This window comes from Rhinatrema bivittatum, chromosome 8, assembly GCF_901001135.1.
Source record: "Rhinatrema bivittatum chromosome 8, aRhiBiv1.1, whole genome shotgun sequence".
Lineage (NCBI taxonomy): Eukaryota > Metazoa > Chordata > Amphibia > Gymnophiona > Rhinatrematidae > Rhinatrema > Rhinatrema bivittatum.
Window position 1 is genome coordinate 193524783 of NC_042622.1, and position 18818 is coordinate 193543600.

At 41.6% G+C, this 18818-nt stretch overlaps 1 protein-coding gene across 2 annotated transcripts in view; it reads left to right on the plus strand.

Moving 5' to 3' along the window:
- VKORC1L1 (vitamin K epoxide reductase complex subunit 1 like 1) overlaps positions 1-18818 on the plus strand; it is an 81571-nt gene that overhangs the window by 27105 nt on the left and 35648 nt on the right. For both annotated transcript variants that reach the window (XR_003858175.1, XM_029612298.1), the window contains exon 2: positions 241-350. Coding sequence is in view for 1 of the 2 variants with exons in the window: in XM_029612298.1 (XP_029468158.1) it covers positions 241-350 (110 nt within the window). In the remaining variant the exon portion in view is untranslated. The remainder of the gene's footprint in view (positions 1-240; positions 351-18818) is intronic.

Genomic DNA, 18818 nt, shown 5'->3' on the forward strand with positions numbered 1-18818 from the left:
GATTATGTAGTTGTTCACAACAAATGCCTGATCTTGGAAACATGTTGGCGGGGATTGTGAGTTCTGGGGGGGTTTGCCGATATGAACAGATATGTCCTGCAGTGGGAGTGCCAACATTAACCTTCATTTGTGTCCAAAAGGCATGCGGCAGCTGCCTGTCTGCTGTGGAGGAGAGAATCTCTTCTTAAGAAAAGCAGAAGCTGCTCCTCTCTGGGCTCACTGGCATGTTTTATCTTGCAGATGGGGTCGAGGATTTGGTCTGTTGGGTTCCATCTTTGGGAAGGACAGTGCAGTGAATCAGCCAAACAGTGTCTTCGGACTTATATTTTATATACTACAAATGTTGCTTGGTAAGTAACATATCCAGCTTTTTTGCTGCTAGGTTATCGTGTGCCACCCCGTCGCAAAGGGGGGCTCAGCTTGCGAGAATTTTGCAGGCTGTTGCCAAATCCGTGGGTACTTTTCCATGTGGACTTTGCTCCAGTTTTCAAAGAGAAAGTACATGCCCAGGGGAAAAGCTCTTGCAAAGGTTTTTCTCTGTTTTTATGCAGATAATTTTTCCCTGAAGAAGTATGGTGCTGTCGCCCCCTTTTCTGATCCCATCTGCATTTCCCGTGGGTAAAAGTATGTAAATTTGTTGATCCTTTGGGTGCTTTTACACCCATACAGGGTGGGTGATTTTTCAGACAGCCCTTTATTCCTTATAAATAGCCATTTACACGGGTAAAGAACTTTTGAAAATTGCCCTCTATATAGTTATAACTGTGAAAATAAACCCCACAGTATTGCAGTCGTCAGGATCCAGTGATGATGTACCACTTCTTGATGCCACCATCTGAAGTCTTAAGTACCTCATATGACCTGGTTAGATTCTGGATTGCTGCTTCCTACATCCAGTTAGCACATTGAGGTTGGTCTCACTAATTAGGGGCAGGCGAGCTGATGCATTTACCTAACAGCTTCCTTGGGCATTTTGATCTTATTATGGGGTAACATATTTGACATGATGTCAAACTCTCACAGACGTCCTGCCTCTGGGTAAGTATTGCAAAAGGGAGACTGTGCACATTGCTGTTTATTGCATGGTCAGAATTCTGTAGAGTGGCAGTAGCGTGGGAACAGTAAGAGAACGCATTCCCCCATTCAAAGATATGCATGCCACTTAAACACTAAAATAACTCAGAGAAGTGAATCAACTTTGCATTTGGCATTCTTGGACTAATAAATTGCAGTGCACAAAGCGAAAGGAGCTGAAATTCCACAGACTTCGAAGGGTCTGATATTCAAACACAGCAGTCGAAAGGACCAAGTTGCTTGGGCCATGTATGTGCAAGTAGGTGAGTGAGTGTCAGTCTCTGAACTTCTTCTCTATAGTTTTTTTTTTTTTTTGTTTTAATTACTTTTTTACCTTTTGACTGTTTAAAGAATACAGAGGCTCATGATTCTGTAAATGGTGAGATTTTAGTGCTGGAATACCAGTAGAAAACAGCCATCTGCTGCCAGCTAGTGATATACAGTGTTCTCCATCGGCAAGCAGGGCTGAATTAGCCATGACATATGGGTGATATCATCCCATGGTACTGAATGGATCAACCTTTCTGAGCACATAGAGATTTTACTCTATTGAGCATGCATTTTACCTTGTGAGCCCCTCAGTCTTTTTTTTTGTCCGAGCTTCTGCACAGATATGTACCTTCTCACTTTCTCTGGTTTTTGGTATTTTGTACCTCCTCTTCAAAGTTTTTCCTTCCAGTTTGCTTTGAGTTGGCTTGTTGTCTCAGCATCCACTCAACAGGACTTTTCATGCGTGGCCCCAAGAAGGCCACTTAATGGCTTCATGGACTGTGTATGTGGCCGCAAGATGTCCATCACTGATGGCCAAGTTATTTATTACAGATGTCTGGGACCAGACCCCAACTCAGCCAATTGCTAAGACTGTGGCCAGATGTTACAGAAGTCCAGATTAATAGGACCTGGAATATAGAGGAACTTTACGGTTTGGTGAAAAGTCAGTTGTTTCTCCTCTTAGAGCGAGGCATCTTCGGTCTCTTTCTGCATTGAATTGAGTAGGAGCTCCTCAAACAAAGCTCCCCCCTACTGCCGCACCAGTTCCAGGAGCCACCATAGTTCAGGGGTCAAGCAAGATGCGAAAGCATCAAGATTAGGGGTCCTGAGCCCTTGACACATGCCTTGGCATGGTTGCCAATGTACAAGAAAAAAAGCACCACACGTTGGAGCCGGTGGTACCGGGCCGCATCCATGTCAATGTTCCCAGCACTGTCAGCATGCTGAGCCTCTGCTCATTCATCTTCATCAACTTATTGGGCCTTGACCTCCTCACCACAATCAGCTCCATCAATGCATTCAGCCTCTGCTTCAGTGCATTTAGCACACTCAATGACCGAGTGCAAGTGCCACTCTGGTTTCCAGGCTCATTAGTGCACTCAATGCAAGACCAGACTTTAGGCGGCCCTAACAGGGAATCTTGGCACCTCCATCCATATTTGTCTTTATTTCTGTCCATTCTCTTTAGTCATGGACTTGGCTTGGAGACTTGATCTGAGATGTTCCATTGTGCCTCTCTTCTCTATGTGACCAACATTGCAGTTAACCTAGGAGGAGGACCTCTCCTGGAGTCTAGTAGAAGCTTTTACAGGAGGGTGACTCTCTATGGTATCAGATAAGGATGTATTTTCCTGAACTCCGGATCAGGGAACATAAGTCTATAGACCATATAGCTGATTGGTGAAGACTTTCTTTCCCTCCTTGGCAGCAAGTGACAAGGAGGACACCCTTCATCCTCTCCTGTCCAGAATATCAGATTTGTTCCCTCAAGGGGGAGTCCCTCTTGCTTCCACACTTCAGAGCTTCCATCAGATATTCCTGTAGTGGATTATCCATCTCTCTGTGGAGAAGTCTAGCCAGTCTGAGAAGGGAGCAAAGGGCGCCACCATCTGGAGCGTGGCCTGGGAATATTTCACTTTGAGTCGACCAAGGTCTCCAACCTGATCGCCTTTATCATCATTGGGATCGTGGTTTATTTCCTCTTGGTTTTAAGGAAGGGTACGGGGATTCCCTCAGACTCCTTACCTGATTTGCTGAAGCATTCATCTCCACCAGAAGATCTTTCATACTTTAAATTTCTGGATAAGCTGGGCAAAGCAATTGGAGTCGATGTCTGTAAGTACAAAGATTCCTGTACTAAGGTCTTTGAAATACTTCAGGTTCTAGAAACTCCTGAGCCTGCAGTGATCCTGATTCATTCAGTTCTTTAGCATTTGTGCAGGAGACAATTAGAGAGTCTAACCTGTCCGCCAGTAGCCAGAGAATTGTATCTTAAATACATAGTGTAACAGTCTCCAGGGTTTGGAGTAGTAGTACCACTCCAGTCAGTGGTAGAGGCAGCACTAAAATGTGCTAAAAAGACTATTATTTTCTCCAACACCCTTCCAGGAAAGGATCCTAGGTTGTTAGTTTCGGAAAGAAGGTCTTCCAGAGCTCACTGCTCAGCTGGTAGAGTATCTCATTAGGGAGCAAGAAGGCTATCAGCAGCAGGCTCATCTAGATGCACAAGTGTGCAAACACCAGCTTTTGTGGTCAGTGTATGAATTTGATTCTGTAGCAGCCATTGGAGCATGCCAGATGGCCTGGTTGAGAGCCAGCAGCATAACAAGTTAGCCAATATTCTGTGTTTGGTAAACATTCATTTTGGGGACAAGGTCAGGGAACTAGTCGCCTAGATTACGGAGCAACATACTACCATTCAGTCCCTAATGGTGGGAACCAAGCAGCTGTCTTCCTTTAATCATCCTTACTTCTATTTTGAACTCTCCTTCTTCCAGAGATGCCCCTTCCATCCATTTAGGTGGTACCACCTGCACTGCTGCAACAGCAGCTTCCAGCATACGGATGTCTGCGTGCGGAACAGTCAAATATGCCGCAACAGGCCCCACCTAAACCTGGGCCTAGTTTTTGACAAGACTCAACCCTCAAGCTTGTGCGCCTGAGGCCAGTTCATCTGTTTCTAGAAAAGTGGCGGAAGATCACCAAGGACCGTTGTGTACACGATATGAGGAGTTCGGGAACTTGTCTTCTACTGTGCACCTTGTGTCCCCCTCAGGTGGCAGTGCTACAAACAGTTCTCTATTAACTCCTATATCTACACAATCCGAATAGTTCAAGATTGACAGCATGTTTTATCCACAGAATTAGACTTTTATTTGTCAGACTTTGCAGACTTAGCGTTTAGAAAATGATAAACAGTACATATCTGTAACATCCTTTCTACTGAGCACGAGTTTATCCTAATGAAAGATCTGCATCATTAGTGGCTGTAAACATGCTATAAACCTTAACCTGCATAAAGTATTAATACAGGTACTAACTTCCTAGTGCCATCCAAACTTTAGGAGATTCTCCTCTGTTTACCTCTAGAACAGTCTCTGGATGAAAATCTCAGGGACCATCTTGAGGGGAAGGCTTGTTTCTGGTACAGCTGGGCTGAAGAGTGTGTCTCCACTCCTGGCTGTCCCAGACTTCGTAGTCTGCTTCCAGATACCAAGGCAGGACTTCCCTCTCATCCTTCTTGTGCCCATACCCGGTCCTCTATTTCCTCAACACAGGGGTTGCAAGGGAGCCTTCGTGTCATCTGCCTCCCTCCTTGTGTAGTTATTCCTTCTCCCTCCTCCCTGTTTGCCCCTTCTTATGCTAACCTATGCATAAAGTTCATCCATAATCATGCAGTGGGTGGAGGGTATCGTCTCTGCCCCCTCCCCTTTTTTCCTCTGGGGAGTTCTGTCACATCTTGACCCACTATCTTGCCATGTCAGCTTTTCTCTCTTTCAAAGGCTTCCTGTTTGTATATCAGTGGGGGTCACAGCCTTGTCCGGACTCTCCTTGGACAACTCTGGCTTCTGCTCTTAGGGGTGAAGTTGTTTTTCAGCTCTCTGCCTTGGTTTTTTCTTAGACAGGAGTTTAGTCAACAAGCAGATCTTGATAAGCTGGCCAACGTTGTTCAAGATGGGCATAGTTTCTTGTCTTGCTTTCAGCTGGGACAGTACTTCTTTTCTGGGGCACTTGTCATTATCCATCTTTTTTTTTACTGTCTCTGTTGTTTCTAAATTCATATTTTCTTGCTTTACATTTGGGTCCTCCAAAATCATGGAATCTGGTTACCATTTGTGCTTCTCCCATCCTCCAGCACTGCACCAGTGTTTAGCCTTCAATCCATATTTGTCTCACTAGACCCAGCTCTGTTTCTTTTTTTAATTTATTTATAAGATTTGTAACATTATAAACAAAGTATATACTTTGATACAGAAAACATTATATTGAAAGCAAATAAAGGCTTCCAAAAATTAAAGGTAACTTTCAAATATGCTTTAGACCACAAAAAGGAAAGGGGGAGGAGTACAAAATTAAGGGAGATCATAGGAAAACGATAAAGGAAAAAGCATAGCATGAATATTCTGCATTGTACAAACAAAATGGACTAATCAGATGCCAGAATGGAAGAGCTAGCCAGGATAATGCATCTCTTAGAATCTAAGAAGTCTTTCAACTGTTCAAATGAAAAAAAAAAAATTATTAAACTTAATGATGCATCTTTTATTTTGAGATACCCTTGTAAGTGTATTTATAGCACGAGTTTCCTGACATAAAGCTAAAAAAGCTTTCCTTCTTTCTTGTGGTGCTCTTGATAAGTCAGGAAATTTCCTAACACTGTGACCCATAAAGCAGATATTTTCCCAAAATATTTCTTCATAACAGAACTCAAATCATATTCAGAATGAAAATAAACTACTAAAGTGGCCCATTCAATAACTTCATACATGGAGGATTCCAAGAAGGTCAACAGATCCTCATCAATTGCTGCAGGTTGATTCATTTGACCCTGAGGTAAACAATACACCTTATTGGTGGGGGGAAGAGATTCTTGAGTAAACAACAAAACTTCAAAGTATCTATTTAAGGTAACACGAGGTACTACCCCCACCACTTTAAGGAAATTAAAAAATGCAAGTCATATATTTTAGCCTGTTTTCTATAAATTCCACTATTCTATGGATACCTCCACAATTCTGTATGATAGTAAATTGAACCTTTTTGACCGCATTGACATCACTCTCCAAAAAAAAGATTTTAAGTGAGAAATCTTGTTGATGTTGACTATGTCCGCAGTCAAGGATCCAAGTTTGTTAGAAATATCATTTACCTTTATTGCACTCACAGAGTACGCATGTCCAAGCTTAGCAGTAATATCCCATAAGGCATCCAGAATAACAATCACTGGTTTCTGAGGGAAAAGTCCACAGAAGAGGAACTTCCTTCCACTCTCACAACTGCTGGTCCTGCAATCAAAGCTTAAGTGCTGCCATTTCAGCCCTATGAAGAACAGCTTGCTTCAAAGTGGCCTCTACTTCCTTTAGCTCCCTCAGGGTCGACACAATCACTTACACCCTCAGGCCTTGACAGCAAACATGTCCAGGTTAGAGCCACGAAGATCAGGCAAGATCTGAACGTCCAAGAGGCTCAAAGATTGCTGCCACAGTCCTCGTTAACTCTGGCAACAGGCACTGCTGGCCCCGAATCCAATGCAGACGATATGAACTGCGGAATGATAAGCTGCTGTGGAGAAGGCAGAAGTTCTGAGGGGAAAAACCCTCACTTTCCCCTTACTTTTAGGAGACATTTCAAATAAGATTTCCTCTTGCTTTTTTTTTTTTTTCTTAACAGACAGCTGCAGAGTGTTGTCCTTGTCATGTTGCCATCTTGCTCCTCTCAAACCCAGCTCTGTTTCAAGGTGGATTTGCTTCTTAAGTCAGCTGTTAGAACCTGTCCCTCCCAAAGACCTTGGCAAGAAGATTTACTCCTATTTCCTCATTCCCAGGAAGTCAGGGGGATGGAGATCCATCCTGGATTTACAAAGACTTGAACAAGAGTCTTTTATGGGAGAAGTTCAAAATGAACTCCCTCCACATCATCCTGCTCATCATTCAGACTGGAGACTGGATGTGCCTCCTGGTTCTGAAAGATGCATATACCCACATACCCATCTTCAACCTCGTTGAAAATACCTCAAATTCATGGTGGATTCCTTTCGCTTACAATTCAAGGTCCTTTGCTTTGGGCTTTTGATGGCCTCAAAGATCTTCATAAAGTGCCTTGTAGTAGCAGTTTCACACCTTTGTTGTCAGGAAATTTGTATTTTTCCTTACTTGGACAAGTGGCTAGTGAGACCGGCCTCAATATGAGCATTCTCCAATGAGGCTTCTCTGTCGAGTGGGCTCAACTGCTTCAGCCCTAATTGCACCATGTGGTGGCTCCCTGGAGATGGAAGCATCTCTCTTCAGGTGACTAGATCCAAAGGTCCTGGAGATAGATGTTCCTCTTCAACTTTTGCCTTATCAGATAACATTGGCAATGGATGTGTCCACAAGGGAGGTGTGGGACACTTATAAGTGCTCCTTCTGAATCTAAGGAATTTGGTCAGCGATTGAACACCTGTTTCAGATCAATCTCTTGGAGTTACAATCCATCTGATATGCATTGAGAGTTTTCTTGTATCTCCTTCAGGGAAATGATTCTGTTCCAGACAACCAAGTAGTGATGTTCTAAATGAACAAAAAAGGGAGCACAGGGTCGTGGACTCTTTGCCAGGAGTCTGTAAGAATTTGGGAATGGGCTTGCAGCCGTGGAGCTTTTCTCTCAAGCATCCTGACGTATTGGAATCTTCAACATGGTGGCAGAATGCCTCAGCAGAGTTTTTCACCCCCACAAGTGGTCCATAGACTAAAGATTAGAAGACAGATTGTTCAACCTCAGGGGTCATTCGTCAGTTGAGTTGCTCATGTCAGAGGACAAAAGGAAGGTAGAAAAATTTTGCTTCTTTCTTCACAGCAAGTTCAGATCTGCTACAGACAGTTTTCTGCTCAAGTGGGATGCAGATCTGTGGTATGGCTTTCCTCCATTTCCACTGGTAACAAGAGTGGTGCAGAAAGTACTCATAGACCAGGCATGCCATATCCTCATTGTTTCAGTTTGGCCCAGGCAAGTGTGGTTCTCTTAACTTGTCATTTTATCAGTCTGCCGATTGATCCCGCTGGGATCCAATCTAGTTGTACTGATTCAAGTGGAGAACCTCCTTGCTCTCAACTTGACAGCGTGGATATTGAATGCTTGATAGTCTCATCACTGTCACTATCCAAGAAAGTTGAGGATATTGTGACTTCTGCCAGGAACCTATAGTTTTAAATGGAAGCAGTTTTCATCTTGGTGTCAGGCAGGCTCCGTGACCCCACTTGCCTGCGCTTGAAAGGATCTACTTCAGTACCTTTTTCCCTCTCTTTGTTGAGCCTCAGTACATTATTGGTCATGGTGCATTTCGGTGCCATTGTCACTTACCACCCTTAAATGGATGGTAATCTGATCTCCATACAGTCTTTGGTTTCAAAGTTCATGAAAGGCTTGTGGTATATGAGTCCTGGTTGCCAAGCTAACGGTGTCATGGGATCTCAGTGTTTGTCTTGGCATAACTGATGAAGCGTCCTATGAATTGTTAGTGTCAGCTATATTAAAGTTCTTTACCTAGAAAGTGGTATTTCTAATCACCATCACATCAGCTAGAAGAGTCCGTGAACTAAGGGAGGAGGGATAGCCTAGTGGTTAGAGCAGTGGACTATGAACCAGGAGACCAAGGTTCGAGTCCTGCTATCACTCCTTGTGACCTTGGGCAAGTCACTTTACCCTACATTGCCTCAAGTACAAAACTTAGATTGTAAGCCCTCTGGGGATAGAGAAATACCTACAGTACCTGAATGTAAACTGGTGTGATATCTCAATGAGATGAATGTCAGTATATAAAAATAAATAATAATAATAATAATAACTACAAGATTTGGTTCATTAACCTTCAGTTTTTCTACAGCAGAGTGGTGCTCTGTAGTGCCCCCACCCACCCCCCACACCCGATTTTTGCGAAAAGTAGTCTCCGCTTTTCATCTGAATCAAACCATTGTTTTGCCAGTGTTCTTTCCAAGAAACTCATGCAATAGAGGGCTGAAGGCCCTCCATTCATTGGACTGCAAAGGACCTGGCATATTATCTAAATAGGAGTCGACCACATTATCGGGCTTCTCAACTTTTCATCTCTTATGATCCTAATAGACTTTGGAATAGCTGTTGCCAAGCGCATGCTATCCAACTGGCTAGCAAACTATACCGCACATTGCTATGCTCTGCCTGGCCTTCAGATGCCAGACTTTTTTTGTCAAGGCTTATCAAGTCAGAGCCATGGTTAGCTCAGTGGCTCACCTGAGAGCCATGTCTGTTGAAAACATCTACAAAGCTCCAACTTAATCAGTTCACACCTTCACTTCCCATTACTGTCTAGATAATCTCCCCAGAAGTGTCAGTAACTTTGGATAAGCAGTTTGGCACAGCCTTTCATTCAGTAGATCACTCTCCATGGTGCGGGGGAGGGGCGGGAAGTTTTTTTTTTTCCCCCAAATAAGTACTCCGCCATACAATCCTCAGCTTGGGACTCCCCACAGTGTCATGTTAATTCAGCCCTGCTTGTTTACAGTGAAAACAAGTTTGCTTACCATAAACAGGGTTCTCCATAGACAGCAGGATGAATTAGCCTTGCTTAATTCCCACCCATCTCCCTAGAGAGTTTACTGCTTATCTAAAATTAAGCTCTACAATCAACTGAGGGGCTCACAGGCAGCACACACACAAGAACTCCCTTGCATGCTCAGAGAGATGGGTTCGTACAATGCCATCTGATGACTTCATTAACCTCATGGCTAATTTATCCTGCTATCTACAGGGGACTTCATTTATAGCAAGCACCCTTGCTTTACATTAGCAGACACTGTAAAAAGTTAAATAAGAGAGAAAACTATGAGGGAAAATGATAGTGTCTAGCAATCATCGCAATAAGTAAGGCTGGGAGCTGTACTGCCCCGGAGGAGCAATACTTTACAAATCCCAAATTGTTAGAAGTTTTGTTTATTCTTATTATTGTGATAGAAATGACTTGTTTCAGCAGGACTGAATTACATGGTATGGTAAACGAGACAATATAGACCGGAGGAATTTGCTTATGCAACTAGTAATTAAAGGGCAGATTTTCTTTAGCTTTTGTTTTTCTTGGCTAAAATGGGATTTTACTTCCTGGCTCTGTGCAGTAGAATTGTGTAACATGTTTTCACTTTGGCTATTCTCTTAGCCAAAAACTACGGAAATCCCATGGAGGAACCAGAGTCTCCACGCAGTCCTTGTAAATGTATTAGCTGGGCAAAGCTTTCTTACAGGTGACTAGAAAGCTACTGCTTTGGGAATACGTGTGTATTTATTTATTTATAAAATGTATATACAACCCATCAACATTTCCCATAAAAACAAAAAACACCTCTATATTAAATGAAGAATAGTGGAAAATATCGTTATTGGGTTTTTTGCTTCTAGTGGTGGTTAGAGATGGACAGGTTAGTTTTATTCCTTTGGTCTGGTCTCATCTCTGCCCAAGTAGGGGAGAACTGAGTTAGTGCAGTGTCTGTCATTGCATTTGTGGGCATGTGCCAAAAATAAGATGGGGTGGCTACTGGCACATCTCATGTTCTTATATACTGTATTTATTTTCATCAAATGTATTTGTCCATTTTCCCCACGCACAAACTATTTTAATTTGTTAAATGAGAATAAAGGTGAACTGGTAGATGTGTTGTATTTGGATTTTCAGAAGGTGTTTGACAAAGTCCCTCATGAGAGGCTTCTAAAAAAAAAACCCTAAATGTTATGGGATAGGAGGTGATGTCCTTTTGTGGATTGCAAATTGGTTAAAAGACAGGAAACAGGGATAGTAGGATTAAATTATCTGTTTTTAAAGTGGAAAAAGGTAAACAATGGAGTGCCTCAGGGATCTGTACGTGGACTGGTGTTTTTTAATATATTTATAAATTATCTGGAAAGGAATATGATGAGTAAGATGATCAAATTTGCGGATGACACAAAATTATGCAGATTAGTTGAATCTCAAGCGGATTGTGATAAATTGCTGGAGGACCTTGTGAGACTGGAAGATTGGGCTTCCAAATGGCAGATGAATTTTAATGTGGACAAGTACAAGGTGATGCATAAAGGGAAAAATAACCCTTGTTGTAGTTACACACTGTTAGGTTCTATCTTAGTAGTTATCAACCAGGAAAGAGATCTAGGCGTCATAGTGGATAATACATTGAAATATTGGCTCGTGTTCTGTGGCGGTCAAAAAAGGAAACAATGTTAGGAATTATTAGGAAGGGAATAGCAAATAAAATGGTGGATGTCATAATGTCTCTGTATTGCTCCCTGGTGACACCGCCACCTTGAATATTGTGTGCGGTTCTGGTCACCACATCTCAAAAAAAGATATAGTTGCACTGGAGAAAGTGTAGAGAAGGGTGACCAAAATAAGGTGCTTGGAACAGCTCCCCTATGAGGAAAGGCTAAAGAAGTTAGGGCTGTTCAGTTTGGAGAAGAGATGACTGAGGGGGGTATGATAGAGGTCTACAAAATCATGAAAGGACTTGAACTGGTTAATGTAAATCAGTTATTTACTCTCTCAGATAACAGAAGGACTAGGGGGTACTCTATGAAGTTAGCAAGTAGCTCATTTTTTTAGTTCAAATCTTTTTTTATTGAAAATTTAACAAGAAAGTACAGAACAAAGATGCAGAACAAAATATACAGAGTTGAAACAAAAGAATATAACAAAACAAGAAACCAGGACCTCAAGACCCATATGCCAATGAAACAAGGTATAAAGAAAGTAAATCCTACCAACAGGTTGTGCAACATAATATAAACTAATCAGAATTTAAAAAATCATCAAGCGGCTTCCACACCTGTGCCCATTGGGCTAACTGCCGGTGTTTAATAGCAACAGCTTTTTTCATATTTACAATAAAACAAATAGAATTCCACCAAAATGCTCATTTAGTAAATCACTGTGCTTACAGTTGGACATGATTAGATGTATAGTAGCAACAAGGAAAAAATCCAATAATTTACGATGAGGTAGCAAAAGAAAAAAGGACAGGGCCGCTTCCCGAAAAATAACAACGCGATAAGTAAGAGGAACTTCCAATGTAAAACCCGAGAAGTAATGTCCCACATTTTTTGTCAAAAAGCAAACACTATGGGACAAAAAGCATGTGAAACAGTGCAGCTTTGGCAGAAGAGCAGGACCAACAATTATGTGAGGGCAATAATCCTGCCCTAAAAAGTTTCCGTGTAGTCTATGCTGCCCTTTGAGAAATAAAATAAGAAGACTGCATCTAACTGGAAGACAGTGAAATATGAAGAAAAGAGCAACAAAAGGAGCCCCAATCTACATCCTCCGATAGGCAACTAGCTCCCGACAGCCATAAAATCTGTAACCCAGTTGAACTGGGAAAGAGTCCTTCAGGGATTTATATATCCTAGAGGCCAAATGACCTATAGGACCAAAATCCCAGTGAAGTACATATAAAGAAAGATAATCAGAAAGACGAAATTGAGAAAGAAAAGAAGGCAACCAACAGTCGTGGAATTGTAACCAGGCATAAAATTGAGAACTGCGTAAAGAATAGACTTGCCCATAAATCAGAAAAGGGAAGAAGGGAATTACCTTGAATAAGAGGGGAAAGAAACCAAAATCCACATTGTTGCCAAGTACGCCAACTAATGGTGTGACCTCCAATGGAAACTGAGGAGTGATGCCACAAAGGAGCGAATGGGGAGAATTTCAAAGAGGAGTGGAAGAAGGCAAAAAACGCTCATACTCTGCAGAAGCCCGATGCACTGAACATAAAATTGGATGGGACTTAAGAAAATGAGGGCAGAAGGACCCAGGGACCCGTTCTAAAGGAAAAGGGGAAAGAAGCGCTCTCTCTATTGATAGCCAGCATGGACTGTCAGGGAGAGAAAGTGAATTTGCAAACCAGTAATAACCTTGTTGCAATATAAAAGCTTGATGGTAACTATAAAAATCTGGAAAATTGACCCCCCTCCCCCCGACCTTTATCAGCTTTCACTTTAGAAAGAGCAATGTGAGGTGCCTTAGCCTGCCACAAAAAAACAAGAAAGTAAACAGTCAACTTGTTTGGAAAAATCTCCCAGAAAGAAAATGGGCAACATTGAAAATGTAAAATTCAACCGCGGAGCCAACACCATTTTACTAGTGTCTACCCTACCCCACCAAGTTAAGTGAAGAGGAAACCACTGCAGGATAGAATCTGACCATTTGCAGAAGCGATTTCACATTGGGTTATAGTATGAGAAATTGTATCATAAAACCTAATACCCGAATATTTAAGGCCTTGAATCGGCTTGGGAATAAAATAATCAGATAAAGCTACCATAAAAAAAAATGAAAAGCAAGGATCTCACTTTTATGCTGGTTGACTCTGTAACCAGAAAAAGAATAAACAGAAATAAGAAAATAAATGAGGGGGAGAGGCAGCAGGATTGACCAGAAACAACATAACGTCATTTGCATATGCCGATTAACGTATAAATATCAGTACCAATAAGAACACCTTCAATGTTAGAATCTTGTCTGACGGCCAATAGTAAGGTTTCCAAGGCTTGGTTGAACAGGCCGGGAGAAAGGGGACACCCTTGTCTTGTTCCTCTATGTAAGAAGAATCTAGAAGTCCGATTATTAAGATATAAGAAAATAGAAGGGTGATGGTAAAGGAGCTGAATCAAAGTCAAAAAGGTGGAACCAAAGCCAAACCACTGGAGAGTAGCAAAACTATATTGCCATTCAATGTGTTCAAATATCTACTCCCGCATCTGCTACCTGTAGATACACCTCGTTCAAGATTATATGTTAAAGTTAACATCTGATTGTTTTTGTATCTCATTGTTTAACATGTAAACCGGAGTGAAGGCCTCCACCAATACTTCGGTATATAAAAAAACCTATAAATAAATAAAATAAATGCTTTTTCAGTGTCGAGAGAGAGAGAGCAAAACTGGAGATGCAAGGGATTTGGCTTCCTCTTGAATGTGAAGAAAAAGGCTGGTGTTATTGGAAATTAAGCGTTGTTTAATAAATCCAGATTGGTCAGGTGAGCAAGATGCCGCATAACTTCCATCACCCTAAAAGCCAAACTTTTGACAAACAATTTATAATCCGTATTTACAAGATAGATGGGTCTGCAGTTAGATACTAACTGTGGATCCGTACCTGGCTTTGGAAGCACCACTATGCAGGCCTCTGTGAAAAAAGAATTAAACAATAGATTAGACACTAAATCAGAGAAAAAAATCAAACAAACGAGACACAATTTGTTTTTGAAAGGCCCAGTAGAAATCCACAGTGAAACCGTCTGGGCCAGAGACCTTCTCACTCTGTAGAGAGGATAAATCCATAACAACTTGCGTGGTAGTGATGAGACCATCCAGAAGCAGCCGTTGGTCTTCAGTAAGGGAAGAATGGAAAAGCTGTGAAAAAAAATGATCAGTCTTTAAAAGAGAAGAAGAAGGTTTAGACTGATACAAATAATTATAAAAATTGTAAAAAGCATGTAAAATACCAGTATCAAAGTAGAACATCACCTGAAGAGACTTAATGGCTTGAATGCGCTTTTTTATCCTTTTTCTTTTTAAGGTATGCGGCTAACAAATGACCACTCATTGTTTTCTGCCTAGTACTGGGCATGATGAGTAAATAGAAATTTGCCAACATGAGAACTTTAAAAGCTTGTTATATTCATCACGCACTTTTTGCAAACTCAGCAAGTAGTGGGAGTAGGATGAGAAATATGATCCTTCTCCAATCTAGCCACCTTCCTCTGCAATAATGAAAGAGCTGCACGTTTCTCTTTCCTAAAACAGATATTATAACTGATGATCTCACCTCTGATAGTAGCCTTAAAGGCAGCCACGCTATTGAAGAAGAAACATGAGGGGTAAAAAAATATTCAGCAATTTTGTCACAAAGGAAATCAGAAAAGACGGGATCAGCCAGCAAGGCCAAATTGAATCTCCATAAGTGATCTTCTGCAGAAGGGGAAGTCAGCGTGATATTAAGGGAGATTGCATCGTGGTCAGAAACCAAAATAGGATGAATGGTAGCGGATTGGACTTGAGGAACCAAGGACCCAAAAACTAAAAAATAATATGGGAGTATGTGGAATGAGGAGGGGAGAAAAAAGTATAATCTTTATCTGTGGGGGTGTAACAATCTCCATGGGTCAGCCATATCGGAAGTATCTATGAAATTGTGTAATACCTTGTGTTTTGGTGTAAGATATATTCTGGCAGAAGATTGTTTATCTAAAAGGAGATCCTAGAGGCTGATTAAAGTTACCACCGAATATCAATTTAGAGGATCCCATTCCCAAAATCTGAGCAAAAATTGCATGAAAGAAATTGGGGTCATCCATGTTAGGGGCATAAAGATTAAAAAAAAAAAAAAGACAGTCCCTAACATTACCTGCACAGATACCTAGCAACCGTTGGGATCCGCCACATGATGGGTGATATGAACACTCAATTTTTTGTGAAATAAAATGGCCACCCCTTTCTTCTTACATTGTGCTGGACTAAAGAACACCTCACTCACCCAAGCTTGCTTCAGCTTAAGAGATTCCAGAGAGGAGAGGTGGGTCTCTGAAGCAAAGCCACATCCGCATACAAGGACTGCAGATAGGTTAATATCTTTTCCTTTTGATAGGGTGTGAAAGACCATTAACATTGAGGGACATTATCTGCAACAAAGAAGCAACAGTAGGCATAATAATAAGAAACTGAGACACAGGTAGCACAACTTGTGATGAAAAATGGCAATGAGGAAGGAAAACTGACAATATAACAATGAAAAAACAGCCTTGATGAGGAACATATTAAGGAAAAAAAAAAGAAAATCAGAGAGAGAGAATGCACAAAAAGTACCCCTAGCCAAATAATTGGCAATTTATATAAAATGAGCCTCTGGGCAGGACCAGTAGCTCAACAAGATCCAGTTGAAAAACAGAAAAATGAGGCTTCGTACATACAAAAGAGAAAAAAAAATAAAAAGTGCACATTGCACAAAAAAACCATCAAATCCAAAATGAAACCTCGAAGTCAGTCAGTACTATCCACTATATTGCAGACAACAGCAGCAGAAACTTAAGCTGGCAAAGCAAGTCAGTTAAAAAAAAACAAAACAACGCATCCAGCAGAAAAACGTGTGATATAGACCATAATCGAGGACCATTTATTCAGATCATCATTTCTTGCACACTCTCCAGAGAAGTAAGAAACAAAGCCAGTTCCCTCCGGCATCTCAAAGGATTTAGTCTGGTTGTGACAAGTCTCTTTCATTCGTGCAAGATAAAGGAGGCCATAGTGGGCTCCCAGCGCTTGCATACGGGGAAGTAGGGCCAAAAAGGGCTTGTGCTTTGCCACCATAGATTTGGCCAGATCGGTACGAAAAGAAGAGAATTCCCTTGGTAGGCGACTGGAGATAGAGAACCTGCTGCCGAAAGGATTGCCAAAACTTGCGGGTATCTGAGTACCTTAAAAGATCACTGGTCTGGGAAATCTAGAGGATTTCAGTGGCCTAAATGGTATCTGGTATGCCTGCTTGATTTCGAAAGGTGGGTCAAAGGAGAGCTGGAGAAAAGCTGGGATCATAATTATTAGGAAGCTCACCGTGTCAGATTCCTCGTATACTTCGGGAACACTGAGAACCCGAATATTGTTCCTGTGATTCTGGTAGGCGAGGTCCTCCATGTCTCTCTGTAAACACTCCACGTTTTGGGTCAGTTGAGGGAGAGGGCCGGTGGCTAACAGCAGTTATGCTGTTTTGAGATTCAACATCTTCAAGCCTGTGACATCGCAGATATGTCCACCCGAATCGCCGATGTTGTGTCAATATTGACCTGAAGAATGTCCTTGAGCTGCTTGAGCTCCGCAAGCACTAGCTCGGCTTTCACCATTATAAGAACATAAGAAAATGCCATACTGGGTTAGACCAAGGGTCTATCAAGCCCAGCATCCTGTTTCCAACAGTGGCCAATCCAGGCCATATGAACCTGGCAAGTACCCAAAAACTAAGTCTATTCCATGTTACCATTGCTAATGGCAGTGGCTATTCTCTAAGTGAACTTAATAGCAGGTAATGGACTTCTTGTCCAAGAACTTATCCAATCCTTTTTTAAACACAGCTATACTAACTGCACTAACCACATCCTCTGGCAACAAATTCCAGAGTTTAATTGTGCGTTGAGTAAAAAAGAACTTTCTCCGATTAGTTTTAAATGTGCCCCATGCTAACTTCATGGAGTGCCCCCTAGTCTTTCTACTATCCGAAAGAGTAAATAACTGATTCACATCTACCGGTTCTAGACCTCTCATGATTTTAAACATCTCTATTGTATCCCCCCTCAGCCGTCTCTTCTCCATTGATTTAGTATGCGTCATCTTCTCCGGTGTCGGGGGATCTTGCTTTGCCCATTTCATACCGACTGCCGCTGCAAACACAGCTTCTATCTTGCCCGACTTCGTTCCTGACATAACCAGGCACTGATATTAGAAAATCAAACTTGGTCACAACAAATTATAAGGGCATAGGATAGGAATCAAATAAAGGATCTTGGAGAGCAGCTGGATCAAACAGCCATCTTGTTCGCTGCTCAAGAGCGACCCTTCCCTCCCAGCAAGTAGCTCGTTTAAAACAAATCGAAGAAAATTCTTTTTCACTCAGCACATAGTTAAACTCTGGAATTCATTGCCAGAGGATGTGGTAATGGCAGTTAGTGTAACTGGGTTTAAAAAAGGTTTGGATAAGTTCTTAGAGGAAAAAGCCATAAACCACTATTAATTAATAAGCAATAGTAGCTTGAGATCCATTTGATGTCTGTGTACTTGCCAGGTACTTGTGACTTGGATTGGCCACTGTTGGAAACAGGATGCTGGGCTTGATGGACCCTTGGTCTGACCCAGTATGGCATATCTTATGTTCTTATGTTATCTTCTAAAGCTGTGTCACTGAATGTTGATGCCACCATTGTTTGTGCATTTTCCCAACACAAAGTAAGCAATGAGGAGCTGGCTGGGGCGGTAGCATGTTGCATCACGCTAGCAGGAGAGTTTAACTTTCTGCTGTCCCCGCTCTAGAGGACCTGTGTATTTTTCCATTGGCTTGAGCTGCAGTCACCAAGTGTTCACCCCAGCACAGCTGATTCTTGGCCAGACATCCTCTAGCTTGGCTCCCTTCCTTCATTTTAGGAGCATCCCACCTTCAGATTTGGGATCTTCGTTTTCAGATTTTATTTTTTATTTTTCCCAGGAATTTAGCTGTGTTTATTACAACAAATATGGGAGAAAATCAGGAGAAACATGGCATTTTTTTTCACTGATTTTCTCCCATATTTGTTATAAATATGGATAAATTTGTGAGAAAAATAAAATAAAAACTGAAAACGAGCATCCCTAGATGGTCCAATATTGCAGTGACTCCCAACGGGATAGGCTTGCTACTGAATCCTACTTTAAGATGAAATAAGGTTAATTTTTGCAGATGCTAGTTTTCTGATGAAAAGCAAGAGAAATACAGTGTAACTCCATGATTGCACCAAGTATGCAAAACTTTTAAATGGCACGAAAAAGCACAGAAGATTTAATTTTTAAAAAATTCTTATGCTTCTTGCTACATTCCTGAGACATCCAAGTAACAAATCCCAAACCCTACTCCAACGTCCTTGACAGAAACCCTGTCCTTACAAGGGCCTCCATGCTTTAAGCAGATTGCAAGAAAAGATGCGTGTGTTGGTCCATCTGCATGAGAGTTGATAAAG